We start from the raw sequence: 25,820 nt of genomic DNA, 5'->3' as shown, positions 1-25,820 counted from the left end.
ATGCTCCAAAGTGTTAAAGTTGGACTATTTTGAGGTATTTAGAGGCCTTTTTGAAACATTCCAAAATAAAAGTAAAATCGCATCACCTTCAGTAAGACACGAACGCCAAAAACGTGGTAAAGTGTCTTGCATGAAAGTTTTCGTAAGACTATGGTCATTGAGAATCCGGACAGTTACAAACGTGTGTATTATAAAAACTATTAACTTGATCGAAAAACTTTCAATGGAAAAAATAAAGGTGTTAATATGATATTTAATGTAAAAATATAAAAACAAAATTATTGTTTATTACAAGAAATACTCTTACTTTATCAAAAAAACTTTTTTTTTATCTTTGCACCCTTTTTTCAGTAATATATTAATCTAATATTTTCACCTCAGAAGCAAAACCTTAGCAAAATCATGATATTTTACACAAAATTCAACTGGAAAAACCAATTGGAATCTGATTGGAACCTTTTCATGTGTAGGCAGCTCGAAGAATTTGAACTCTTAAATTCGGATTTAACATAAATTTTGTCGTTCATCAGAACACATCTGTCACATTACGTAAAAACCGGTTGCACGGATTGCGATCTATGGAACGGCTCATCATTAGTTATTTACTTGGTGTCAGGCAACACTTTTTGCCTGCCGGAGACGGATTTACTGCATAGTTATGGGGTCTGGATTAAGTTATCTTTAATAACCATAGACTTTTTTTTCACAGTTGAGATCACGGGTTCCATTCCGATGCTTGGTTTGAATTTCGTGAGCATCCTAAAGTGGCTTCATATACTTTTCAACAATTTGGGCCATAAACATTTCAGAAAAAAATCAACAGTTCATGATTTTTCAAGTCGACAATGAAGAATTTACGAGGCGATTGTGCAAAACAATTTTTAACGTGTCTTTTTGCATCGTAAATATCTCAAACACACATAAATTGAAAAATCTGGATAAAATAGGCAAGGTTATCCTTTTCATAGCAAACACAACGCTGCCAAATTTGTGCATATCTGAGATCTAGTAACGTAGCTATTATCGAAAAGAAATGTTCGGATTCTAAATGATCATAGCTTTAATAGGGAAAGACAATAAATCCCTTCAAAAAACCAATTACAAATTCAATAAACAAATTTACAACTGCAACAAGTGAATTTTGTAAACTGAAGTTCACTAAATAAGTCAAAAAATTTGAACGGAAACCTTAAATTTAGAATCGGAAACCCTTGGCAGCGCTTTAAGCCTATTTGGCAATCAAACAAATTGAGCCCTTTTCCTCGTAAAATTTGAAAACAATTGGTCACCTTAGAGAAGCTTTGGACTTCGACCAATAACAGATGATGATTATTCACTGTAGCACAATGAAAAACAAAATTTAAATGAGGCTCCCATACACCGTGTGATTCCAACAAATACCTCTTGAAGTTTTTTTTTCGTTGTTTCTACTGTATGTAGGTAGGAAGGTACCCCATTCAGTTGTTGTTGGTGTTGTATCGGCATCAACTTTTCGGCTGTTGTTTTGGGGCCTTTTTTCCCGGATGTTGACGACCTTAGAATTTGAACAACAGCAAGAGCACCGACGAATAAGTTGGGGGTTCAATCGGTCAGCAGTTCGCAGATCTCAGACACTTCATCAGTCTATTATCGTCAACCATTTGAATCAGGTGTGTGTACAAGAAAAGGGGTGCGCGCGAAGCCAAGTTCGGTTCGGTTTGATTCGTCTCTTCCATTGATCCGGTCAAAGTATTGACAAAGAAGGGTTGTTGCTCATCAAAGATATGCTAAATTGACGGGACCGCGCGTTCGAGAGTGATTAAAGTTGTGCTAACGTTAGTTGTTCAATCGAAAATAAAATAAACGTTACATCATGTCGTTAAAATACACCGAACAAAACCATCCCTACATCGACCTGGGTGATGGGTACAAGATTTGTTTGTACGAGGATCGTTGCAATCATGGAGAAGAATTTGAGCGTCGAGCTCGGGAATTGCTCAACGAAACGCCGGATCGGATTGAGAAATGCATGGCCGATTATCGAGCTATGGTGACTGCTGATCCTGATCTATCGGTACCGTTTGATGATGATTATACCAAATTGTTCCTGCGTGGTGGCTCGTTTGATCCGGCTGGTACATACGACCTGTTGAAAAATTGCAGCCGACAGAAGATTGCGACTCCGGAATATTTTGGACGTGTTGCCAATGTGATGCATGTGTTCGAAGAAGGACTGGTTTGGCTGCTGCCCGAAAAGGACGAAGACGGGGCTTCGGTTGTGGTTGTTGAATCCGGAAGTGAGTGGAAAGAAATATTTAAGGAATACGTGCGTTATATTTTTTAGATTAGAATCATTTATGAAGACAATAATGGGCTCACCGAAGGCGCTATTTTAAGTGGAGATGAGAACAACTTCAATTAAATGGAAAAGATAAACGACGTAATAAGCTAACAAACAATGGTCCATTAAATAACAATTTTCTAATGAGGATAGGCCATCTGTTTACACTTACGAGTCTTTTGTCATATTCAATTACGTAATTTTTTTTTGTTATTTACCAGAACTTAAGCAATTACTGATTTAAAAATGTTTCATATCTTGAATCAAAGCTTAAAAACTATAACAAACTTACAGTCAGAAATATCAAGGGAACGGGGTGAAAATTCTTGTACTGTAATGTACTGGAATTTAACATTTCTACAATTTAAACATGATTTATGAAAGTTAGTCCGGATCGATTACGATACCTTGTTTTTTTCAATTGAACAAGCTGACCCGGTTAATTTCGTCCTACCAAAAATTTGATACAAATTTATTAATATTGAGCTGCTCGTTACCCGTTTTTTTTCTTCATTCGCATAAAAATTTTGAAGTAGCACTCCATGAATAATACCAATGTATTATTGTTTGTTTATTTTTAACTGCCTCTATTCCATTGTACTATTGTAAATGTTGAAAGCTAAAGCCATATTAAACACAGTATTGCGTCGTTCGTGAATTACAAATCATAAAAGCTTTCCAAAACGTCTCGTAAAATTGTTCGATCAAAACTTACTTCAAAATAATTCTTTATGGAACCTCTCTTATTTTGAAAGTAGGAGTTGTCTTTGAAAACAATTCATCATCTCAATATGTCAAAACATGCTTATATAAAGGTGTTATGGCATTTAAAAAAAAAATGTTTGAGTTTAGTAATATTTAATATTGTTTTTAAGAAAGCCTTCCTTTTTTAGATTGGCAGAGTATATCGATTTAATAAATTAACTGGGTAATAAGACTTGTAAGGCTTTGAATTATAGGCTGTTTGGATATAGTTTTGGGATGTACTTTTCAATATTTTGAAATACCTCGTTATGTTAAGACTTGTTTCTGATTGAAATTTGTTGAAAATCTGAGTGTAACAATTTGGACAGAAATTATTTATTTGAGTCTTTGACTACTGCCATACAGACTGAATATTAAAAACTAACTTATGAATAAGATTACAATATTATTAAAAATTAGTTAAAAATAAGTTTACATCACGGATTGCACTTTTAAACGAAGATTTAGAGAAATGAAAGTCAAATAGGTGTGAGACAACATTAAAAGCTTGACAACATCGGTGTAAGGGGTGATTTTGTCCAAATACTGTTCTGCTTCTTGGCAACCAAAAAATCAACTGATTGCGAAGTTGTCGAGCTGGAGCGTAGAGGTTTAAACTCTGGAGCAGTTGGGGACAGTCAATAGCGTTGGTCAAAATATCGTAGATGAAGATTCGTTGCAGATAGTTTCTTCTTTGACTCGAAGGCGTCATTGATAGTAGGCCACACCTCTCAGAGTAAGGAGGTAGCCGTACGGGATCTTGCCAGGGCAGACGGCGTAATGCGTACCGCAGAAATTTTTTCTGGATTCTTTCAATCCTGTCTCTGTGGACGGAGTGGTAGGGTGCCCAAACTGGAACCGCATATTCTAAGACGCTGCGTACTAGCGAGCAGAATAAAGTTTTCAATGCGTACGGGTCTTCAAAACTTGACGTATTCCGACGAAGAAAGCCGAGCAAAGCAAAGCCTTTGGCTGTAGTCGTCGCGACATGCTGGGAAAAAGTGAGCTTTTGATCAAAAGTAACCCCAAGATCTTTTATGGAGGTTACCCTTTCGAGTGAGCTTCCACTTAAAGCGTAGTCGTAAACGATTGAGGATCTACTTCTAAAGAAGCTTATGCACTTACACTTACCGCCATTGACTTCCATTCCATGTATATTGCACCACGCCAGTAATCTGTCGATGTCATCTTGAAGCGCAGCGCAATCCACTATTGAATCTATGATTCGATAGATCTTCAAATCATCAGCAAACAGTAGTTTCGGTGATTGAAGGCATGAAGCTAAATCGTTTATAAACAGCACGAAGATAAGCGGTCCTAAGTGGCTGCCCTGCGGTACACCAGACGGCATGTTGAACACAGTAGAGTGAGTACCACGAATGTTGATCAAACCTCGACGGTTAAGCAGGTACGACGACAACCATTTAATTACCCATACAGGAAAGCCATAGCGAGTAAGTTTTTCTATGACGATTCTGTGTGGAACTTTATCGAAGGCCTTGGCGAAGTCAATGTATATTGAGTCCACTTGCAGTTTCTTATATGTTGCGGTATGCAGTTCGCTGGCATAGCACATTAAATTTGTCAACGTGGACCTTTTCTTGACAAAGCCGTGCTGGACCTCCGTGAGTAACGGGACAGCTGCAGTATACAACCTTTCGAACATCAGCACTTCAAAAACTTTAGAGAAGCAGCAAAGAATTGATATTGGTCGGTAATTTTCCACACGATGAGCGTTCCCAGACTTATGAATTGGAGAAATAGATGCCATTTTCCAAAGAGCAGGGAAGACACCTTCCGATATCGATAGATTGAAAATCATGCTAAGTGGCGTGGCAAGTGATACAGCAATTCTGGAGACCAACGACGTTGGGATCCCATCAGGCCCCGAACCTTTCGAAGAATCCATAGACACCAACACCAACAATTACTTGAAAATTGTTTGAGTTGTGTCATATTTTACTTCGATTTTGCAAAAGACGCCTTTTTTTTAAAGAATGTAAGATGTTTTAAAAATTTGATATCTTATTGGATTAATTGTGTTGTATTTTAGTATGATGAAGATTTGAAATTGAAGGATGCCTTCCTATTCTAAGTAATGTTAAAACTTCTTTGTGTACTTCCTTGACGAACATCATCAACAAGTTTTTAGAGTTGTTTCGCAGTTTTGTTACGTTAGTTACGTCAGGACATATGTACTTGTGTGTAGGGTTTCTAGAAAATCACTTAGAAATTACTGAAGTTATTTATATCGCTTTTTACATTAATTTTGAATGGAACTGTCGTAAACTCGTGCTTCCGTTCTTGTGATGCTCGTACTACAAAATCCGAATTAAGGATGTCGTTCTTTTTACAGGTGAAAGATACCGCGCTACATTGAAGATATTTTGCCATCAAAGTAGCCAAGATTTCTCAATTATTTCATTTTATTAGCTTGCCCGTCATTCATTAGAACGTGATGAGAAGTATCAAAATTAATATTTTGAATTTTCAAGAATTATTTGATTGCGTATTTTTCACTATTTAATAGACCTCTACAGAGACCTCCCATTTGGATGATAGGAGTTCTTTTTATGTACCTACATTAGTATGCCAATGGATGTATGGGAAAAATTTCAAGGTCGAATTTTGAAAACCGACCATTTAAAATATGGAAATTGATCCAAAAACCAGCCAAATTTCAGCTAAATCGGACTCTATTTAGAGGTGCCTCGAAGTGCGACTCGAAAACCGACTCTCAACTCCCAGAAAGTTGGTTTTTGGCCAAAAATTGTGTTTTGAAACAGCACCAGATCTTGCAGTTTCATGCATTTCTAAGTCTTTTGGCATCCAAATTAAAAATTCCGATTTTCCTGATTTCATTTAAGCCCTCTGGTCCCTTGGTTAGTTTTGAGGGTCAAACCCGAAACTTGGAGAGCTTTGAGGTACCCCTAAATCAAGGTCGATTGACCTGAAATTTTACACAGGTCAGAATTTTGGACCACTTTACAAAATTTATAAGGTCGGTTTGTGAAATTCGACATGACCCATTTGGCTGCCACCCTGACTGTACCTGACTATATACCTAAATATAGTCTGGCAAAAAGAATGACGGGAGCCAATCGAACTGTCATTTGCTGGAGCCAATCGACCAACTTTCGAAATATTGGAAAATCGTGGATAAAGTATTGTGATTCACAATGCTTTTTTGATTTTGTGGTAACAGTTACTAAAGTTATTTAGCATAATTTTCACTATTTCTTCACCTAAAGATCATAATATATTTTCAAAAAGCGATTTCGAGTTGAAGTGACAAACATAGCATGTAATTTACGAATCTGAGAGACTATTTTTTTTGCACCTGGAGAGAGTTATGAAGAGCTTGAACACTTTCATAGAATGCTCGATTGGCTCAGTGCGAATGACAGTTCTATTGGCTCCCGTCATTCTCTTTGCCAGACTATATGAAATTGTAGTGTCTTTACCTAAAATAAATCATCTCTGTTTGTTTGAACTTTCTTGTATTCCGATTTCCATAAAAATCTTTCGAAAAATATTATCTACTTATGTCTAAAACTGTTGGTGTTTCTTGATAGATAAAATAACTTTATAATAATTCGAGTTGTGTCGTATTTAGATCTTTGTTATAAAAACGAAAGTGTCATTCAATAAAACAAACCATCTAGTTTTGTTTGAACTTGTTTGTGTTAAATGGTTTGATTAAATCTCTTTAAAATTATTCGAGTTGAGTCGTATTTTATACTGATTCTATACGAGGCATCCTCGTTTCAAGAAAGAGGGATCATCTAGTACAATAAATTATCTTGTTACGTCAAACCTTCCTTGAATTTCAAATTTGATAAGAATAAATTGTGAAACCATCAAGTTTTGTCTATTTTTATCTTGATTTTGTATATGAGCCTTCCGTTTCGAGAGCATTTACAAATTTAATGAAAATGATTTGAAAATATTTTTTTCACTGTTGTAAATTGTATTGATTTTGTATGCGACCCCCTTCCCCTTTTTTAATAGGGAAGGGTATACTTAGTTGAATAAATCATCTTATCATGTGTCAAAACTTGCGTGTGTACAAAATTTCATGAATATGGCTATGGCTATACCTTTAACTTAACATCTACACTAGACTGCCCCAAATCTGTATGAGAAATTTCAAGCTCGTGTAATGTTATGCGCTGCAGATATAAATTGATCCTAGGCCTAGTACAAGGTCTAATGCAAAATTTTGGCCAGATCGGATCACGGGAAGAGGTCGCTCAACGAGCCTAAAGTTTGTATGGGATTTTAAGACATTTGGTTCGGGAGGAACATGAAAATCCAGTTTTTCATGAATAACTTTAGTCGCCTTCGGCCGATTTCTTTTGAAAACTGTTATTAAAGCCTAACCTATGACAAATATTTCATTCGAAGACTGCATTTCGATTCAACTTATGATACAAAAGTTATTAAACTCTAAAAAAGGGGTAACTTTTATCAGGGTTTTTTTCTTAAATATGTCTTTATTTGTATCAATTCATCATTACATTTATATTACATTATAACATTAAATTAGGTGTTCAGCTCAATAATGAACTGTTCAGAGCCCTATAGTTGACTAGATAATAAAAGTTTATTTATAAGATTTAAATTTGCTGAGCGCAATCAAGTATTTAATGTAGGAGAACATCCTGTAATGGCAAAAATATTTTAAACTTAAAACTAAACACTATCCTTAAATTAAACTAATTTGCTTTTTTCAGGGTAATATTCATCACTGTTAATGCTGTGTCAAAATGTTCGAAGCAGTGTCTCTCATTAACAGTGATGAATATCATTCTTAAAAAAGATAACTATTTTTTTAAGCTTAATAACTTTTGTGTCTTAACTTGAATCGAAATGCAGTCTTCGGATGAAATATTGGTCACAGTTAAGGCTTGAAGAAAAACCATTTTCAAAAGAAATCGGTCGGAGGGGACCAAATTTATTAATGAAAACTGGATTTTCGTGTTCCTATCGAACCAAATGTCTCAAAATTCTATGCAAATTTAGGCTCGTTAAGCGACCTCTTCCCGTGATCCGATCTGGCGAAATTTTGCATGAGACCTTGTACTAGGCCTAGGATCAATTTATGCCTGTAGCGCATAACTTTTTCAATTGTCGGATCATTTGGGGCACTCTAATCTACACGTCCTTAACTTCTTCGTGCTCGTGATTCAATTTTTTGAAAATTTTCTTAAATTTGTTCGAGTTGGTCCCATTCCAAAAAAAGTAAGATTCTTAATTTATTATACAAACCATCTCCGGCCCGAAAAACCCACGGATACCATATTTCACTTTATCCCGACCATCCGTTTATACGCGATGGTGTGACAAACAAAATGTATCCATTTTTAAATATAAGATGACTAGGTTTAAGGTAAGCATTTTAGGTTCCTAAATTCATAAACCATCTGATTTTGTTGTTTTCGTGATATAACCTTAAATGCAAAGTTCTAACTTTGTATCGGAATATCTCAGTGTATTTTTTTTTTTAATTTAAAAATAAAGTTGACTAATTTACAAAAAAAAAATACTTAAAACACTCTAAGTTTTGCGGGCCTTACGATATAGCTCAGCTGGCAAGTCAGTTGCTTCCTGAGCCGATGTCCATGAGTTCGAGCCCAAGAGTAATAGTCGATCATAGTTGCACCGGATATGTTTTTCAATGACTGTCCGCCAAATGCATCGTTGATATAAGTCGCGAATGACATAAAGATGTTAAAACGACTATACAATCGAATAAAAAAAAAAAACCTTAAGTTTTGAGCAAGCATATGCTTCTAAGAAAATTCACAAGTATTGAGGAAGAATGCCCTTAATGGGTTAAATTCCTATAAAAAAAAAAGTTTAAAAAAATCACAAGTACAAGTTACAGGAAGGCTAGATTTAAAGAAAAAACAAGTGATTTAAGCATAAAGGACCTCAATTAGGGTTATCATATCCTGCAATGCCAAAATGAGTAAATTGAAATCATATTTAAAAACATTTACTAGAAACAGGAGAAACCAGGATATTAAAATAGAGTCAATAAGATGCCAGTTATGTGAATTACCTGTCAATTATGATAATAAAAACAATATTTTAATCGAATCGAAAATGATCTCTTCTAGTTTTTGTTTATTTCCTTGTAGATTTTTAGTGAAAAGTCAATTTTGTTGGATTGCTCGAAGAGATAGAAGTTAAAAAATTTATTCTGAGGAAACATCCTAAACATGCGACAAATTTGTATTTCAAAAACGGTTTTTTATATATAAGTAAAGGCGTAACGTTCTTCTCGATTTGCGAACATGTATTTTTTTTTAGCAAATTGATGTTGTGCTCATTACCTACTGTTCTGACGCTTATTAAATACATATTAAAAGACGCTGATTGCTTTCACAATTATTTTCGACGCCTGTGCTGTGAGAAGCCTTTCTTAAAAGCGGATGTAAAACTTTCTAAGTTGTAGAATTTTATTACTAGAAAATAACTGCTAATCAAATAGTAAACCTGTTTTCAACAAAAAATTCAAATTTTAATCAATCTGCGATGCTTTCCATATTGATCCATCGTTTTGAGAACCCAACAGAGCAGGGAAAACTGGAGTGCCGTGCCATGAAGGCATGAAGTGTTGCATTTCTTTCGGATTTCCACCATTTTTTCAAAATCCATAAAAAAAAAATTTTAAAACAGTCAGAACTCGGGGAAACAAACTGATAAAAAAATAAATAAAATTGTCTAATGATATGGTAGGAATGCAAAAAACCATAACATTTATCTTTCTCATTGTATCTCTTATAATGAAGAAATTCTGAAGCAACGAAAAAAAGTGGCCCATGATACCCCACTCTCTACTACATTTATCCTATCTGTAAAGTTTTCTCACGCCTAATGAAGTGTTATGCCAAACATTATGTCAACTCTATCCAATGCGGTAAAGACGAAAATAAATCTTTTGGATAAAAAAGATGCAAAAAAAAAAAGAAGAGCATAATACTGATTCTGATTCAACAAAAATGTAATACGAACAAAACATTACCATGAAATATTACTATATGACATACCTAACTATGTTTCATGCAATAGAACTAGTTATAACTAAAATTTCGCCAAAATTTCAACCTTGACGTATGTTTAAGCTTGCCAGATTGCCCGATTTTATCCGGGTTTGCCCGGATATTTGATGCAAAATTTCGAGAAAGTCCGGTCCGGCCCGGTTGCCCGGATATCGTGAAAAAAGTCCGGATATTGCCCGGATTTTTCCACAATTTTCACAAAGAAACCAAAAAAAAATCAAAGTTTTTGAGTAAGTTTCAGCAAAATCGATTATCGGTATGGAAATTTTCAACGGTTGTTTCAAATAATTTCGCTGATTTACTTTTATAAACCTTTAAATATTTAAGTGTTCCAAAAAGTTGTTGGAAATCTGCAATTACATTAAAAAAATATCAATTTCGTTTTTTTTTTGAATTTTTTTTTTGCTTTTATATATAATAACACCTAAATTTTGCCCGGTTTTTGCCCGGTTTTTGGATTTGAATAATTGAAATCCATACCCGGATTTTGCCAGGTTTTTTTGAAAAAATGCCCGGAATTGCTAGGCCCGGATGGGAGTGGAAAAAATTCTGGCAACCTTACGTATGCTTAACATCCGTTTCTACCATTTTCAATTTATTAATATCAAAATATTGCAAGTGTTAATAAAATAAAGCTTAAAACATAAATATGCGAATTTAGCCTGCCCGGTTTCAGGAATCGGTTATTTTGACTTCTTTTATAATAATTTTTTTCGCAAAAACTGTAAGAAATTTTAACAGAAATTTGCTCTAACGCAAATAAAACAGATGTCCGCTCATGTGCATAAGGTTTCAGATTCTTTCTATTGGGATATGGGAGAAAATGAGTACTTTCCATGCGCATTTAGCTCGCCTCTTCCCCATAAGGAATTTTGCTAAAACGATAAGAGCTCGGGAAAAATAAATTGTTAAAAAATTTAAAAAAAAATGCTCAATGATACGTTAGAAATGTTTAAAAAACCATTCAATCTATTTTTGTCATTTTATCTTTTATAATAAGAAAGTTATGGGGCAAAAAAATGTGACCTATGACACCCCACTCTTCCATATTGTTTAAAAATCGTTTATATTATATTATACCTATATATTTTCTTCCATAAAGTATTTTTATTAAACTGGTTTCGGAAATTTTGTAACATTTTTTTTATCCAATATCCAACAGAAAAATGGAACACCTCAAAGGTGTCGCTCCTGGAGCTGAACACCGCCGTCAATGCAGTAGTAGCCGGCCTCATAAAATCCCAGGAAACCCAACTGCACGGCTGCAAACTCCTGTTCGACGTCAAGGGAATCGGAATGTCCCAAATTCGACAGTTCACACCCAAATCGACGGCCATCACCCTTTCCCTGATGGACAACTGCTCCCCGATCCGGATCCTACAAAGCAACACCGTCAACAACGATTTTGTTTATAATTTCCTGTACTCAATTATGAAACCACTTTTATCGAAAACGATGCGGGAGAAAACTTTCATCTTCGGAAAAGATTTCGATGCGCTGCACAAGAATATCAGTCCCAAGATTTTGCCGCCGAGATTTGGCGGAACTTCGACGGCTCCTTCTTATGATGGCCGATTGCTGGGGGAGATGCTGCTGCACTATGACGATTGGCTTCAACGTAAGTATTTTAGATTTATGTTTTTCTAATTTATAGTACCTACCTATTTTTTAAAGAATCAAAAAGTCTTAAAAGATCAGAACTTTGTCGGAAAAATGTATTAATTAAATCCAAGTCTGCAAAACCAGTGTTCTTTCTTGCAAACCGATCGTCACGCTCTCTTGACCCTTTTAAATTTAGCTCTTGGCAAAGGTCAGTGTCGCACGCGAGTCCAAGAAACAAGAGAAAAAAACTGCACGGAAACTGCTTCTAGTCGATACAGAAGCATGCTTCTGGTGAATTGCACAAATTCAAAAAAAATAATCGGTCCCCTTGACAAAGTCAGAAGATTTTTAATTATTTCCTTTTGATTTTGAATAGCTTTGCTATTGGAAAATAATTAGTTCAGCCAAATTTTTCTCAATAGAAACATGCTGTGTTCTCTTTTCACAAAATTAATAAGCTGTCATTAACAGGAGCAGCAGAGTGATTTATGACAAAAAGTTGAACATGGAAATTTGAAGGCAGTCAACGATGACCGCTTGTTGTAACAAGAGCCAATCTGCTATTAAATTTCATCTAACTGGGCGTTTCCATGAGTCCAAATATTTGAAAAAGCCACAGAGCGAATTGCAGCTTAGCAAAGATGCCCAGTAATTAGAGCCCCTTCGTTACACGAACAGATTTCAACACATTCGAAATTGACTAAGTTGCTTACAGCACGTGAGATCAATAAACTTTTAAATATAAAAGAACAAAAAAAAACACTAGTAAATGAGAAAAAAAACCCAACGTCCGATCATTGATCCAAAACCGAACTCAGAGTCATCATTAGCATAACTGAGTGTGTTCGTCTTCGCGATCATCATCTTTGCCGGTTGAAATTAGTTGATCTGGTTGACCTCCGGCTGGACTGGTTTTGGGAAATTGCCTTCGGAAGATGCGGAAGCAAATTTTACAAATCTGTGTCTCTGCAATAAATTAAAGGTGCTAATTTTCGAGCAGCGCTGCAGATTGGTGACCTTTTTTGAATATCGATTGGATTTTTTTAATCTTGATTGCGACCAGATTGATTGGCTTGCCCTAATGTGAGAGCTTCTGTTCAGGGTCGTAGAAACTTATTTCCATGCCCTGAAAAGTTACGCCAAAGTTGTTACCTCTAAATTAGATAAATTATGACAAATCGATCGGATAATAATCCTAATATCAAGGGCATGCCTTATTCAGGAAGTAGGAAAAGAAGAATAATTTGATTTCTGAAGCTAAACTCTGAACCTGAATTCTGAATCTTTATTCCAAATATAAAAATTCTGATTCTGAGTTCTGAATCAGTAATCAGAATCTGGGTTCGAAAATCTGAATCTGAATTCTAAATCTTATGAAGAATTCTTAATCTGATTTCGTATTCGGAATTTGAACTCTGAATATGAATTCTGAATTTAAAACTTATTTTTTAATCTAAACCTTAATTTTGAATTTGAAACTAAACCCTGAGTCTGCATTCTGATCTGAAATATTAATCTTTAATCTTTATCTCATGTCAGAATTTGATTCTGAAAATTTAATAACAAATCTGAAAAATTTATCACTGCATCTAAAATTTAAATCCTGAATCTAAAACCTAAACCATCCTAGCAAACATGAAATCGTATCAGAAATGATAACTTAAGTCATTTACAATGGTATTGCGAATCGCAATTCCAACTGCATAGTGAAAAAATCGTATAAAATATCGTCTGAAGTCAGTTTCAATCGGATATGATAGAAAGTCCGCCATGTTTATAAATATTGAAATGATATTGCTCCAACTGCGCCCTTCAAGTGAGAAAATCAACACCATGTTCTCTCTGCAACCAGCAGTGAACAGAGATGCCAACGGTTTTTCAAAAATGTCTGGAAGATTTTGAAAAAATTTTGACTTTTTTTTTGGTCGCCAGATCGTAATATTCTAGTGTAGGAAATAATACTCATTAGTTGATAATAATCATACATACACTATCAATGCCTGAGGCCTGAGACCATTCTGGTGGTGTCGGCAGTACTACGTTCTATGCTTAGCTTTTTAATAACTATTGCGAATCATTTCCTGATATTTTGCAACAAAAATTTTGGGTTTTAACTGTCAAAAAATTTAAAAAAATGAGAAAAGTCTGGAAGTCTAGAAACCTAAAAAAATGTCTGACAAAAGTCCAAGAAGTCTGGAAGATCCAGACAAAATCTGGAAGGTTGACATCACTGGCAGTGCATCCAGATCAAGGGTGTCAGGTGTCCTGATTTTTCAGGATTTGTCCTGATTTTCGAGAGGCCGTCCTGATTTTTCAAAAACGCTTGAATTGTCCTGATTTTTGAAAAATGACCTTTAAAATGTCCTGATTTGTCCTGATTTTCAAAAAATATATAAATTATGACTACATTTATTGATAAATGATGAGAAAATCAAAAAAAAATCTTTAATAAAATATTTAAACCTGTTTTATTGATCTTTGGTTCAAAAAATATTTAGATAGTATTTTTCGATATTAACTTCAGGCCAGACAAGGCTCTAATCGTTTCAGTTGCATAATTTGAGGCGTCTTGAGCACCTGTATTTCGCCTTTAGTTATGCAATCTAAGCAGAGCTGAATGCTATTTTCATCAATTTATTGGTGTCCTGAAAACCTGATTTTTGACAAAACCACCTGGCACCTCTGATCCAGATGGTCGAACATGTTCGTCGCCATGGGACCAAGGTTGTCGAAAAAAAGTCTGTTTAAGCGAAAAAAAAATCTGACTTTTTGTGATTTTACCCAAAAGTTCTGTGAAGGTTTTCTGTGATACTTTTATCATTAATTTCATTCCAAAGTCATGTCAAGTTGAGTCTATTTTACATTTTACTTTAGAAAAATAAATTATCATAACCAATTTTATGATAATTTACCAATATAAAGTTTATAACCCAAAATTCATATCGACATACAAATTTAATTTTGAAAAATTGTCCAAAATTTTAAAATTCTGTGAAATTTGTGAATATTTCTAAAATTCTGTTATCCGTGACACAGATTCTGTGATGAAAACTAGCTCAAAATTCTGTGAAATTATAGATTTTTCTGTGATTTTGGCAACCTTGCATGGAACCCATATTCGTGTGACGGGTGTATTTCCTGGGAGGCCCCGTCACTTTAAAAACGTGTGACGCTCTCTTACGCAAGTAGCCGCTCAGTTTAGCCACAAGTTTCAAATCGTGGAGTTCTCTCTCTTTTCTTTCTCACTCCGAGAATTTCTTTGGGCCCGGCTAGTACCTTAAACTACCAAAATGAGTATGGCGACGAACTTGTTAACACGTTTGTCGCCATGGGACACATTTTCGTGTGATCGAAATCGTAAACGTTTGACGCTCTCTTGTTCAAGTTAGCCGCTCAGCTAAGCTTCACGTTGCAAAGCTTGCACGGAAAATTTTTTTGACTGTTACGTCTCACTGAAAATTGCAACCTTTAAAATAAATCACCTGTAATTAACAAAACCTGTAATTTTAAATTGTTTTCCTTGAAAGTTAACGGAGATTCATTTATTATTACAGCAAATGTCCTGTAAAAAAGTTGTACAATAAAAATTAAATGTCACGTAATCATATTTTCGACCTGTAAAATTACGGTAAATGTCCTGCTCCTTTTTGTTACAGGACATTTGCGTAATTTTACAGGAAATAATTTTTGCTGTGTGGAGTTCTCCTTATTTACTTTCTCGCTCCAAGAATTTTCTTGGGCCCGGCTACTAAAACTACCAAACTGAGCGTGGCGACGAATGTGTTAAAATAAGATGGAAATTGAGTAATATTAACCAATAAGAGAAATGGAAAATATTGTCGCCAGTGTTGCCACATCAAAAACGGTACAGGCTAATCGAAAAAATCTTTTTCATCTGTACCGAAAAGTCAAAAATGTGTACCGAAGAAAACAAAGTTCTGCATTCAATGTGTTGATATGTGAAGATTTTGTTTTCTTATTTTTTATCTTAAAAAAAGATAGATATGGGAGATTGGGGAATCATGGGCCACTTTTTTTCGTTGTTCCATAACTTCTTTATTATAAAAGATATAATGAAAATAAAAAATGGTATGGCTTTTTACATTTTCAAGGTATCAATAAGGTATTTTTTTAATTTTTATAAGTTATTTCTCCCAAATTTTGACTGTTTGAAAAAAAGCAATATTTTTTGGATTTTGAAAAATGGTGGGGAATCGTGGGCCACCAAATCCAAATTGACCAAATAACATGCAAAGTTTATGAGTTGACCCAAAACTGTGATTTCTTAATTCATATAGTTTTTTAAAAGCAATTTCAGATGATGAAATAAAAAAGAGAGCTGTGTATGATTCCAAAACCTGGCTCGCGAACGTTTTGGCAAAATTTCTTATAAATGATGGACAAAATATTTTTCATAAAACTTCATTTGGCATAAGAAAACTTTACAGATGAGAAAAACGTATTTCAAGTTCTGAATGTGTATATAAACATAAAAATATAGGTGATTCAAGATGTGTGGCCCACGATTCCCCACAAGCTATGATTTGCAAATTGGTTTGTGTGACTTATTGATGTTTCATCAAAAATTCCTTTTCCACGTAAAAGATCATGACAAAACTAAGATCATAAGCGTATGAGCATATTTTTTTATGCACTTTAGGTTCCCCATCGATGAAATTAGCGGGTGTTTTTTTAATTATGTAAGTAAATTTTTCTAACTTTTTTTAGCTTGATAAATAAAACAAGCATATGATGCGTATTTCAGTCAACAACATTTAGAAATATATGCTCACGCAGAGACGACGATGACAGTTGGTTTGAGATTTTTATCTCAACACACATCTGAGATATTAAAAGTGGCCCACGTTTCCCCATGGCCCACGATACACCACTCTCCCCTACTATATTGCACATAGTATAGTTTTTAGTAAAACACTTTTTGTGAAACTCATTTAATCATTTTAAATTCCTCTTTTTAAAAAACTGACATTAAAAATATTTTTCACAACAAACACTTCCTAATGTTCATGATGTTTATACATAGTTTTATTAAAATGATTTTTGAGTGTCATATTTAATACGACATTTTTCGTTCCGCCGTTTAATCTTAAACAACTTTTCGTTCTAAGGATAGCGTCCAATGTGACACACTCAGACGATTACGATTTTTGGTTTTGACGGCATTTACTTGCGAGAAAAAGGGGTTAACCACTGCTAACGAGTGGGGGATTATAATCAGATATTATATTATTTGTAGCAAATTTCAAAATCTAATTGTTCCACCACTTCCTAGTAAGGAACTCCTATCGTCAGAATAATAAAGGCTAACTTTTGACTTATTTTCTATGAAGTTTTCAATAAACTGGATGAAAGCAAAATGTAGAAACTTTTTTCAGTTTTTAAAAGTCGAAAATCTGTACAAATTTGTACCAAATTTTGAAAATCTGTCATCTGTACGTACAGATTCTTTACCAAAAATGAGCTCAAAATTCTGTACTTGTCTAGATAAATCTGTACATGTGGCAACCATGATTGTCGCTGGCAACGATTTGAAGACTATGAGCATTCTTCCGATAGCTACGAATAAGGTGTCGGATAACGCCCAATTGGTGTAGTTTTCGTCGCTTTAGGAAGAAATAAAATTTATGTTTGTATATTGCCGCCACTTTGGTAGGTAATTGGCTTGCTGTTTTTCAACTTTTATACGATCATTCTATAATGTATATGGAACGTATATCAAAACAGCATAGAAATAAGGGCTACAAAAATGTTTGCTGGAATGAATCTGATACCTGATTGATTTTGTTGAATGATGTTCTTCACGCAAACTCATAAAATCAGGAATGGATCTGTTTTTACGCCAGCATTTGGCACATCCAGACTACAAATGCTTCAGACGTCAATATATTTTACCATTCCATAGTTTTACGTCAAACCTGTAACGTGAATTTCGCAAAAAAAAAACTGCAAATCATTGTTCGTCTGCTGGTGATAAAAAAAAGTACGCCAATCAGCCATCATTCAATTACACATAACTTCTAACAGGGCACTGAAAAAAAAAACAAATACAATCGAATCCAAACTCTAAAGTTATTCTCCGATTCGTCATATGCATGCAGAAGGTAATATACACTCCAAGCTAAGCATTGATGTTTGACTCGAGCACAGTTTGAGAGTAGTATTTATTCTTGACACTGACACGTTGTGGCCACTTTGCCTTGATTAATAATATTGGCAATATTGAACATCAAGGCATGGTCGACGCTTGTGGTGTGGCTTTTTTTATACAGCTCCATAAGAACAAAAGTCAATGCATGATTGAAAGGAGCATACGTTTCGGTAGAATCTGAAGAAAAAAAAAACTGAATAAAAAGTTCACCTTGGTTGAATGTCGATGGCTGACACGTGGCGCATTTTTAAAACAGCTTTTGTATCAACTCATTGAAAGGCACAATCTAATCAGTTTTTTTTAATTTGTTTTTTTTTTTCAGAAATGCACGGCTACGGTTATAAACGGAAAGAAAAGTAAGACAAATGGTAACATTTTATAATAGCCATAAGTATATGTTTAAGTTGATGGGAATAAAATTTTAAATAAATTCAAAAGCTTTGTCTACGTCATGAAAGAAATTCCTATATAATTGAAAGTTAAAACTTCGAGTTAAAGTTTCCAAGTTGATTTCATCATGAAAGAACGCCGACAAACAAAAGTAGTGAATAATAAACTCATTATAAAATATCAAAAGCAAAGCTCAGTGTCAAATATCAAAAAATCGAAAAATCAATTCATTAAAATAAACGTTAAACCGAGAGTCGAAGTTATCATACTTACGGGGTGTTCAAAAAGTTACTAATCAAAATAAAAAAAAATGAAAAGTAGATTTTAGGCTGGATTAACTTAAAAAAAATGTTTTTAACTTTTCGTTCACTTTCAACGAAAATTGGCCGTTTTGAAAAATTAATGCTGTTTTCAGCATATCACGATTGGAGCGTTATAACGAGCGCATGAGTGATAAACATACCCATAAAAATTAGTGAGCGTATTGCTTTAAAAAAGCCACCGATAAGCAATCGTCTACTTATTTGTTGTATTCCAAAAATAAAGAAATTCGAAAGGAAGAAATCAAATCATTATGCCCATGAATTCTAAAAAGCTTTGGTTATATTAGGACATTATTTCAAGAATCTTTATTCCGAAATTGGTTTTCATTATTGATACTCCATTGTTCAAAAAAAAGCTAACCCTTGTCAAGATTACTGCAATCTATTAATACAGTTATAAAAAATTGATAGTCTTTCAAATTCCCATTCAATTGTGATTGTTGTTTGCGACATCTTGGGAGCTCGAATAACTTGACAGAAAAAAAAAACAATTTATTTAAATCTGGCATTATAAACAAGGCTTTTGTTGGAAAATTTACATTAAATTGAACTGTTATTACTTATGTTGATTTGAAACCGAATATTCACGTGAAAAATAATTCTATCATTAAATGTTCGTGAATTAAGTTCTGTGTAGTTCTGAGATCGTGCTGTCAAAACCAAAGTCAAATTTATGCGAAATTTGGTCTGGTTTATGGAAACTATAGTTTGGTCGTTTTGCATCTCACGCCAGTTTACATTTATACAGACACCGAAAAAATTAATACGAATGATAACGGAAGAGAATCAAAACGTGATTGTAGTGCAGCCCATACACGTCCATATTTTCTATCATCCAATGTTTATGCGCCCAAATTATTATGGTGAACAGATGCTTTTCTCGGTTTTTTCATCCCGAAGGATGATTCATTCCTCCGTGAGCAGATGTATGGAAAATTCGCAAGGAAATGTTTATTTTCATTTACTGCACATGGAAGAAATTATGTACAGAAACAACTAACGAAACAAGGAACGTAGTAAAAAATAATAGGAATAAGATAGGAACGACAATCAAATTTGGGCAGACACAAAATTATTATTGAGTGTGGTTTGTGTTTCAAAAACATAGCTTTTAGTTCTGATTTTGTTCATGAATTGTTTTTTTATAACACAATTTAACCCGCTAACGCTATGTTTACGGATATCTGTAAAATTGGCGGTTTCCTTTTTGCCCTTCGAGTCTTTTAAACATTCCCAGGAACTACATTAGAACAATGGTTCAGATTCAGCAAGATAAATTATTTTTCTACCTCAATATATGGTTTACATTTTAATTTTTTTTTCTTCTTCTTAAAAATGGTTGAAATTTGTTTTCATGTAAAAACTTTTGATAGACACATACGTATTAAAGGGCACGACACTTAACGTTCTTACGTAACGAAAAAAGGATTTAAAATTACCTTTTCGTCGACCGGTTTCGGGCTCGATGTTGCCCATCTACAGGAGGATGTCCTACTGATAACTTGAAGACAATTATCGAACAATTTACTACTCTGCTGATGTATTCGTCGAACGAAGAAATTTGTCAATCTGTTGAAAATAATTTTTTTGCGGAAATCTTACATTCATTTACTCAAAATCTAGAGCAACGTTTTATTTATCTAAGTGTTAGAAAATATGTGAAATGGCAAAAATACAAAAAGTTCGAAAAACAGCTACCTTTAAAAATTCTTCAAAAACTCTGGGTTTCGTATTTTGAAAATATAAAGATGCAGAAATGTACCAAATAACGACAACTTTCCAACCTAATTTTTGAAATTTATCTGGAAACTGAAACAATTTTGACGGGGTTTTTACACCATTTTTATAAATTTTTTGCGGTCGTGATCTTAAAAAATTTCAAAAATAAATATTCTTGTGCGCAACGTGTAACTTCAAACTTCAGCTTTTTTGTACAGTAAGTGAAATTTTTTTTTAGCATACCGTAGCTGATTTACAATTTTTTTCCGAAGCATGTTGTTCCGGATTTTTTCTTAGATTGAATAGAACAAGAAAGATATAGCAATTTTAAGTGAGGAGTGTCAAATTAACATTAAAGGTCTGATTAGGGAGTTTTTTGTCTGGGCTTTCATTAAAAAGTAATGATGCGAAATTCAAGATTTCGATCCCAGAAGATTTTTCATTCGGATGCAACCGAATGAAGTTATAAGCCGCAAAACTTGTAAAAGGTTCATATTGACACTCAAGTTCGGATGAGGGTTAATGAGCGATTTTATTTTTTTTTTTTTGTTAAAAATCATAAAACGTTTTCCAACAATTTTTTCTAATAATTGAAGAATCAGGAATAAAGATGTGCTTGGGATTGATTTTAAAGTTGGTAATGGCATTTTACTAATATCTCGACTTCCGAGAATTTGCGGACTCCCTGGTTTACGAAAGAACTTCGTCGACTGAAGACGGCGAAGAGATGTGCCCTTGAAAATCACCATAAGCCCAAACTAAGGATGTATATCAAATACTGAACTCTGCTTATAAAAATGCCAGTGAACGTTGTTACCAAAATTATCTTTTCCGAGCACAACGTTATCTCAAGTCCAACCCAAAATCGTTTTGGGAGCATGTCAAAAGTCAGCGTTATGAACCTGGTATTACAACTCAAATGTTTCTGAACGGCAACACTGCAAACTCTGATTGTGGATTGCAGTCATAGATGCCACACCTACCGATTTTTCGGTATTCATACCGATTTTTGACGAAAATTTTGACCAAGAATCGGTATTCACAGAATTCCGATTTTTGGCAAAACCTACCGATTTCATACCGATTTTTGGAAAATTCGTTCTCACAGATTTTTTTTTCAAAATATAACTATAACTATATTTTCCTTATTTAAATTATGAACCAATATAATTCTAGTGCCTATTTAGCCAGCAGTCTCAAATTATTCGATAGCATCTTTGTCTCCTATGCCAACTCTCTTGAGGTCAAATTTTGATTATCGAATAACATGGTAGATTAGAGATTATAGCAGTTTAAGATATAAGCAAATCATATCTTGAAGTTGTGGGTTTAAAATTTAGGAACCAAGATAAGTGCACGCTCTTGATAAATAGCAAAAGTCCACAAAATTAAAAAAAAATCCTTTGTTTTTGTGATAACTTTTGCTGCTAAAAATTCTTTAAAAAAATTTGTGCGCTTTTTGGCAAAGCTTTGAAACATTCCAAATATTTTGAAAATATCCACACAATAATCAACATTCTCGAAGACCACGAGTAATTTTGATTTCTAAGAAAAAAGGTAATGGAAGTTTTTATTTTGTATTTTTTTTTACGTTACCAGGAAAAACGGAAATATTGACGAAATTTTAGAGAAATTTTAAACGAAATTGAATTTTTGATATTTAAAAACACAAAAAGTCAAATCGTTTCGCAGTCTTCAACAAAGTTGTTCAATGAGTAATGATCTTTAATATCAAATACTCAATGACTATCTTGAATGATGTCATAAATAGTTGTTATCTTATATATTTCAATTTTTTAAAATTGTAGAAATTAATTTTTTTTCAACGTTGTATTTCTGAATCAAGAACATCCAGGCAAGATCTGGATTCATGAATGTAGTAGTATTCAGTGTAAAAATTTAAGGAGCATAAAAATACTAAATGATAAAAGTGTTTAGAGTGAATAACACAATAAAGTCGCAGTGGGCAGAAAATATCATGTTAAAAAATTACGATATCAGCAAAATAGTAATTTTTCAATATTCTTTCAATAAAAATAGTATTAAAAGCTTCGAAAAAAAATCGGTATTAATACCGATTTTTGGAATTTTAATACCGAATACCGATTTTTTTGGACTCGAAAATACCGATTTTAATGTGGCATCACTGATTGCAGTACTCTCTTCTCGAGTATCTTTGCTACTGCTTCAACAACCCCCGAACATGTAGAGAGTGCTGTTAGGAATGTTTCGCCACTCGGTTTCTGCATAAGAACGATTGTAGTAGAAGGTTCGGTCATATCTAAGACATCGGCAAAGCTCAAAAACTCCCTCTCTACAGGTCCGGACGGTATACCATCAACTTTTCTAAAACAATTCATGCCTGTTTTCACTGACTCCTGTGAGACTCATCTTTCAAGCTTCTCTTGACAGAGCCACGTATTTCTTCACTGTGGAAGGAAGCTTACATGTTTGCGGTCCACAAAAAGGGAATGATGTCTACAACTCTCGAGGAATCTCCGCTTTATGTGCGAAAGTTTCGCTGCTAAATCTCAAACTTACGCCATTAATACCGATCTGCCAAGAGCATTTGATAAGGTGAACCACGATATTGTGTAAGTGTTGCTAGTCTCTCGAAAGAGGTCTCGCGATCTTGTTTGTAGTTTTATATGCAGTGAGTATTTTGAGCGTTGAACTATTCCTCTGGAGCCGAAAACGTCCACCAGAGGGCGAAAAGCACACAGCCATGACCACCGGTTCCACTACTCACCACCAGAGACCGCAAGCTACCCAATAGAGCGAAGAAGCAAAAAGGCGAATGGAAATAGAAGAGGCGAAAAGGCGAATGGAGATTAGACGAGGCAAAAAAGTCGCGTTTCGAGAGCAACAATTACCTGCTGTCCAAAGCTCTTTAGTCATCGTAATTTCAAATATTATGATAAGCTTGAAGTCACATATTCGAACATCAGGTAGAAATTCGCCATTTTGCTTTCGGCATCGACATCAACTCATATTCGGACTCTTTATTTAGGACTCCGCTGTTTTGAGAGGAAATTTCAACCGCTACAAATTTCAATCCACCGCTGACGTTCAATTGGATTCCTTTAAATCCGCCGGTCAACCGTTGCCGCTTTGGAGATTACGTCCGCCGCTACAATAGAGGTAACCCCATCGCTTCCGGATTTGAATCCACCGTTAAACGTCGCTAGTTCGGGTGAATTTCTCACTGACGAACTTGATCCGACCAACAACACTTCCGTGCCTGGTTCAGCACCCAAGGTGGGGCCAGGTACGCTAGAACTTACCATCAACTGCTTCGCATCCGCCGCTGGTCGCTACCCTAGTGCGCCTACATAGCCGCGTCCACACCATTGGACCGAATTCCACCTCATCGAAACCAAGGTCGGATCTACCCGAGGACCAGTACTAGGTGGTAGCAGTAAACAGGTCATATATCCATTATTGTGCCTCATACATATATTCAATGTGGTGGAATTCGAAGCTTGGATTGTGCTCCCCAATAAATTCAAGTTTAAGCTAGAGTTATTTCTTCCTCCGAATATTTCCTGCATTTTGCTTTTTTATCAGTAAGCTTGCCGACCCTAGGGATTGTTTAGGGAATCTCTGAGACACCTACCGACTGACTAGGGGCTAGTCTTACAATTGTCATAGGTAAGCTTGTGCCCTTATGATTTTGCGGACATTTACTTGGCCGCAGTTACTTAACTGGACGTAAATTGACAGTTAGCACTGGAGACACTCTCTCCGGCCAGTTCTTTGCCTCCTCCGGTGTGCCCCAAGGTAGTCACCTAGGACCGATTATCTTCTTAATTCATTTTAACGATGTGCGTTTACTCCTCGACGGCCCGAAACTTTATTATGCTGATGATCTTAAACTGTTCTACACCATAAACGATCAGGACGACATCGATTTCCGGCAAAACCAGTTCAATCTATTCGCCTCAGTGGTGCAAGGAGTAATGCAAGAATGCCGCTAACAGACCGAGCAGGTCAGTTATTGACCGATCGAACAGATCAGCTCAAACGATGGACTGAGCACTTCGAACAACTCTTGCGAGTCACGAATAGCGATGGCCAACAGAACCCGCAGCTCGAAGCGCCAACAGTAAGCCGCATAAATGGCGTCAACTCGGAAGCGCCCTCGCTGGTTGAAATAGAAGCAGCAATCAAACACATGAAATCCAACAAAGCACCTGAGATCGATTGCATCCCTGCTGAAATGATGAAAGCCGACCCTGCCCTGTCAGCACAAATGTTGCACCGTCTTTTCGTTGACATCTGGTATACTGCAACATTCCCGGCTGACTGGATGCTGCGTATCCTCGTAAAGGTCCCGAAGAAAGGAGACCTGACTGAGTGCGGTAACTGGCGAGGCATAACGTTGATCTGAACAACCCTCAAAGTACTCTGCAAAGTGATCCTGAACAGGCTCCAGGAGAAAATCGACGCTACACTCCGACGGCAACAAGCTGGGTTCCGATCCGGACGATCATGTGTGGACCACATCACAACGCTACGAATCATACTGGAACAAATCAACGAATTCCAGGACTCTCTTCTGCTGGTTTTCGTTGATTTCGAAAAGCATTTGATCGACTTAACCATGAAAACATCTGGGCGGCTCTAAGGCGACGAGGGATCCCAGAGAAACTAGTTTATCTCATCGAAGCACAATACGAGGCATTTTCGTGCAAGGTCTTGCACGACGGTGTCTTGACCGATCCAATCCCGGTAACTGTTGGAGTGAGACAAGGATGTATCTTATCACCGCTACTTTTTCTAATCGTAATGGAAGAGATTATGACTGGATCGATTGACTGTGCACCGAACCGAGGATTGCCGTGGAATCCTTCAACAATGGAGCAACTGAACGACCTTGACCTGGCTGATGATATTGTATTGCTCGCCCAAACACAATCGGACATGCAGAGCAAACTCGACGACCTCAACGAAAGTTCCAAGGCAGCAGGTCTCAAAGTTAATGTCGGAAAGTCCAAGTCGATGGAGATCAACACAGGAAATCCCTCCAGTTTCATGGTAGCTGGGCAACAAGTTGAGAAAGTTGAGTGCTTCCAGTATCTTGGTAGCCAGATAACGCCTGATGGTGGATAGACATCGAAACCCGGGTCAGAAAGGCCCGTTTCGCATTTGCGAGTCTCCGAAACATCTGGCGGTCACGCCAGATCTCTCTACGAACGAAAATCCGAATCTTCAACTCAAACCTCGAATCCGTATTGCTGTACGGGTGCGAAACTTGGTGCACATATGCGGTAACGACGCGAAAACTGCAAGTATTTGTAAACCGCTGCCTGCGGAATATCATCCGCGCTTGGTGGCCTGGCTACTGAATCTCGAATGAGGAACTACATCGCCGGTGTCATCAAAGGCCGCTAGAAATCGAGATTCGGGAACGTAAGTGGGGATGGATTGGACACACGCTGCTAAAAGATGAAAACGAGATTTGCAGAGAGGCGCTAGATTGG

At 35.6% G+C, this 25,820-nt stretch overlaps 1 protein-coding gene across 1 annotated transcript; it reads left to right on the top strand.

Annotated features, from left to right (window-relative positions):
* Positions 1 to 1,625: 1,625 nt before the first annotated feature.
* LOC129757162 (retinaldehyde-binding protein 1-like) lies at positions 1,626 to 18,335 on the top strand. The gene is made up of 3 exons (XM_055754286.1): positions 1,626 to 2,276; positions 11,297 to 11,752; positions 18,228 to 18,335. Exons 1-3 carry the CDS (start codon positions 1,853 to 1,855, stop codon positions 18,263 to 18,265), a joined length of 918 nt encoding a protein of 305 aa, XP_055610261.1. The 5' UTR covers positions 1,626 to 1,852; the 3' UTR covers positions 18,266 to 18,335.
* Positions 18,336 to 25,820: the final 7,485 nt, after the last annotated feature.

Source organism: Uranotaenia lowii, chromosome 3 (genome assembly GCF_029784155.1).
Source record: "Uranotaenia lowii strain MFRU-FL chromosome 3, ASM2978415v1, whole genome shotgun sequence".
In the NCBI taxonomy this organism is placed as follows: Eukaryota; Metazoa; Arthropoda; class Insecta; order Diptera; family Culicidae; genus Uranotaenia; species Uranotaenia lowii.
Note: the sequence above shows the minus strand (reverse complement) of the source record. Positions and strands in the feature narration are given on the sequence as shown.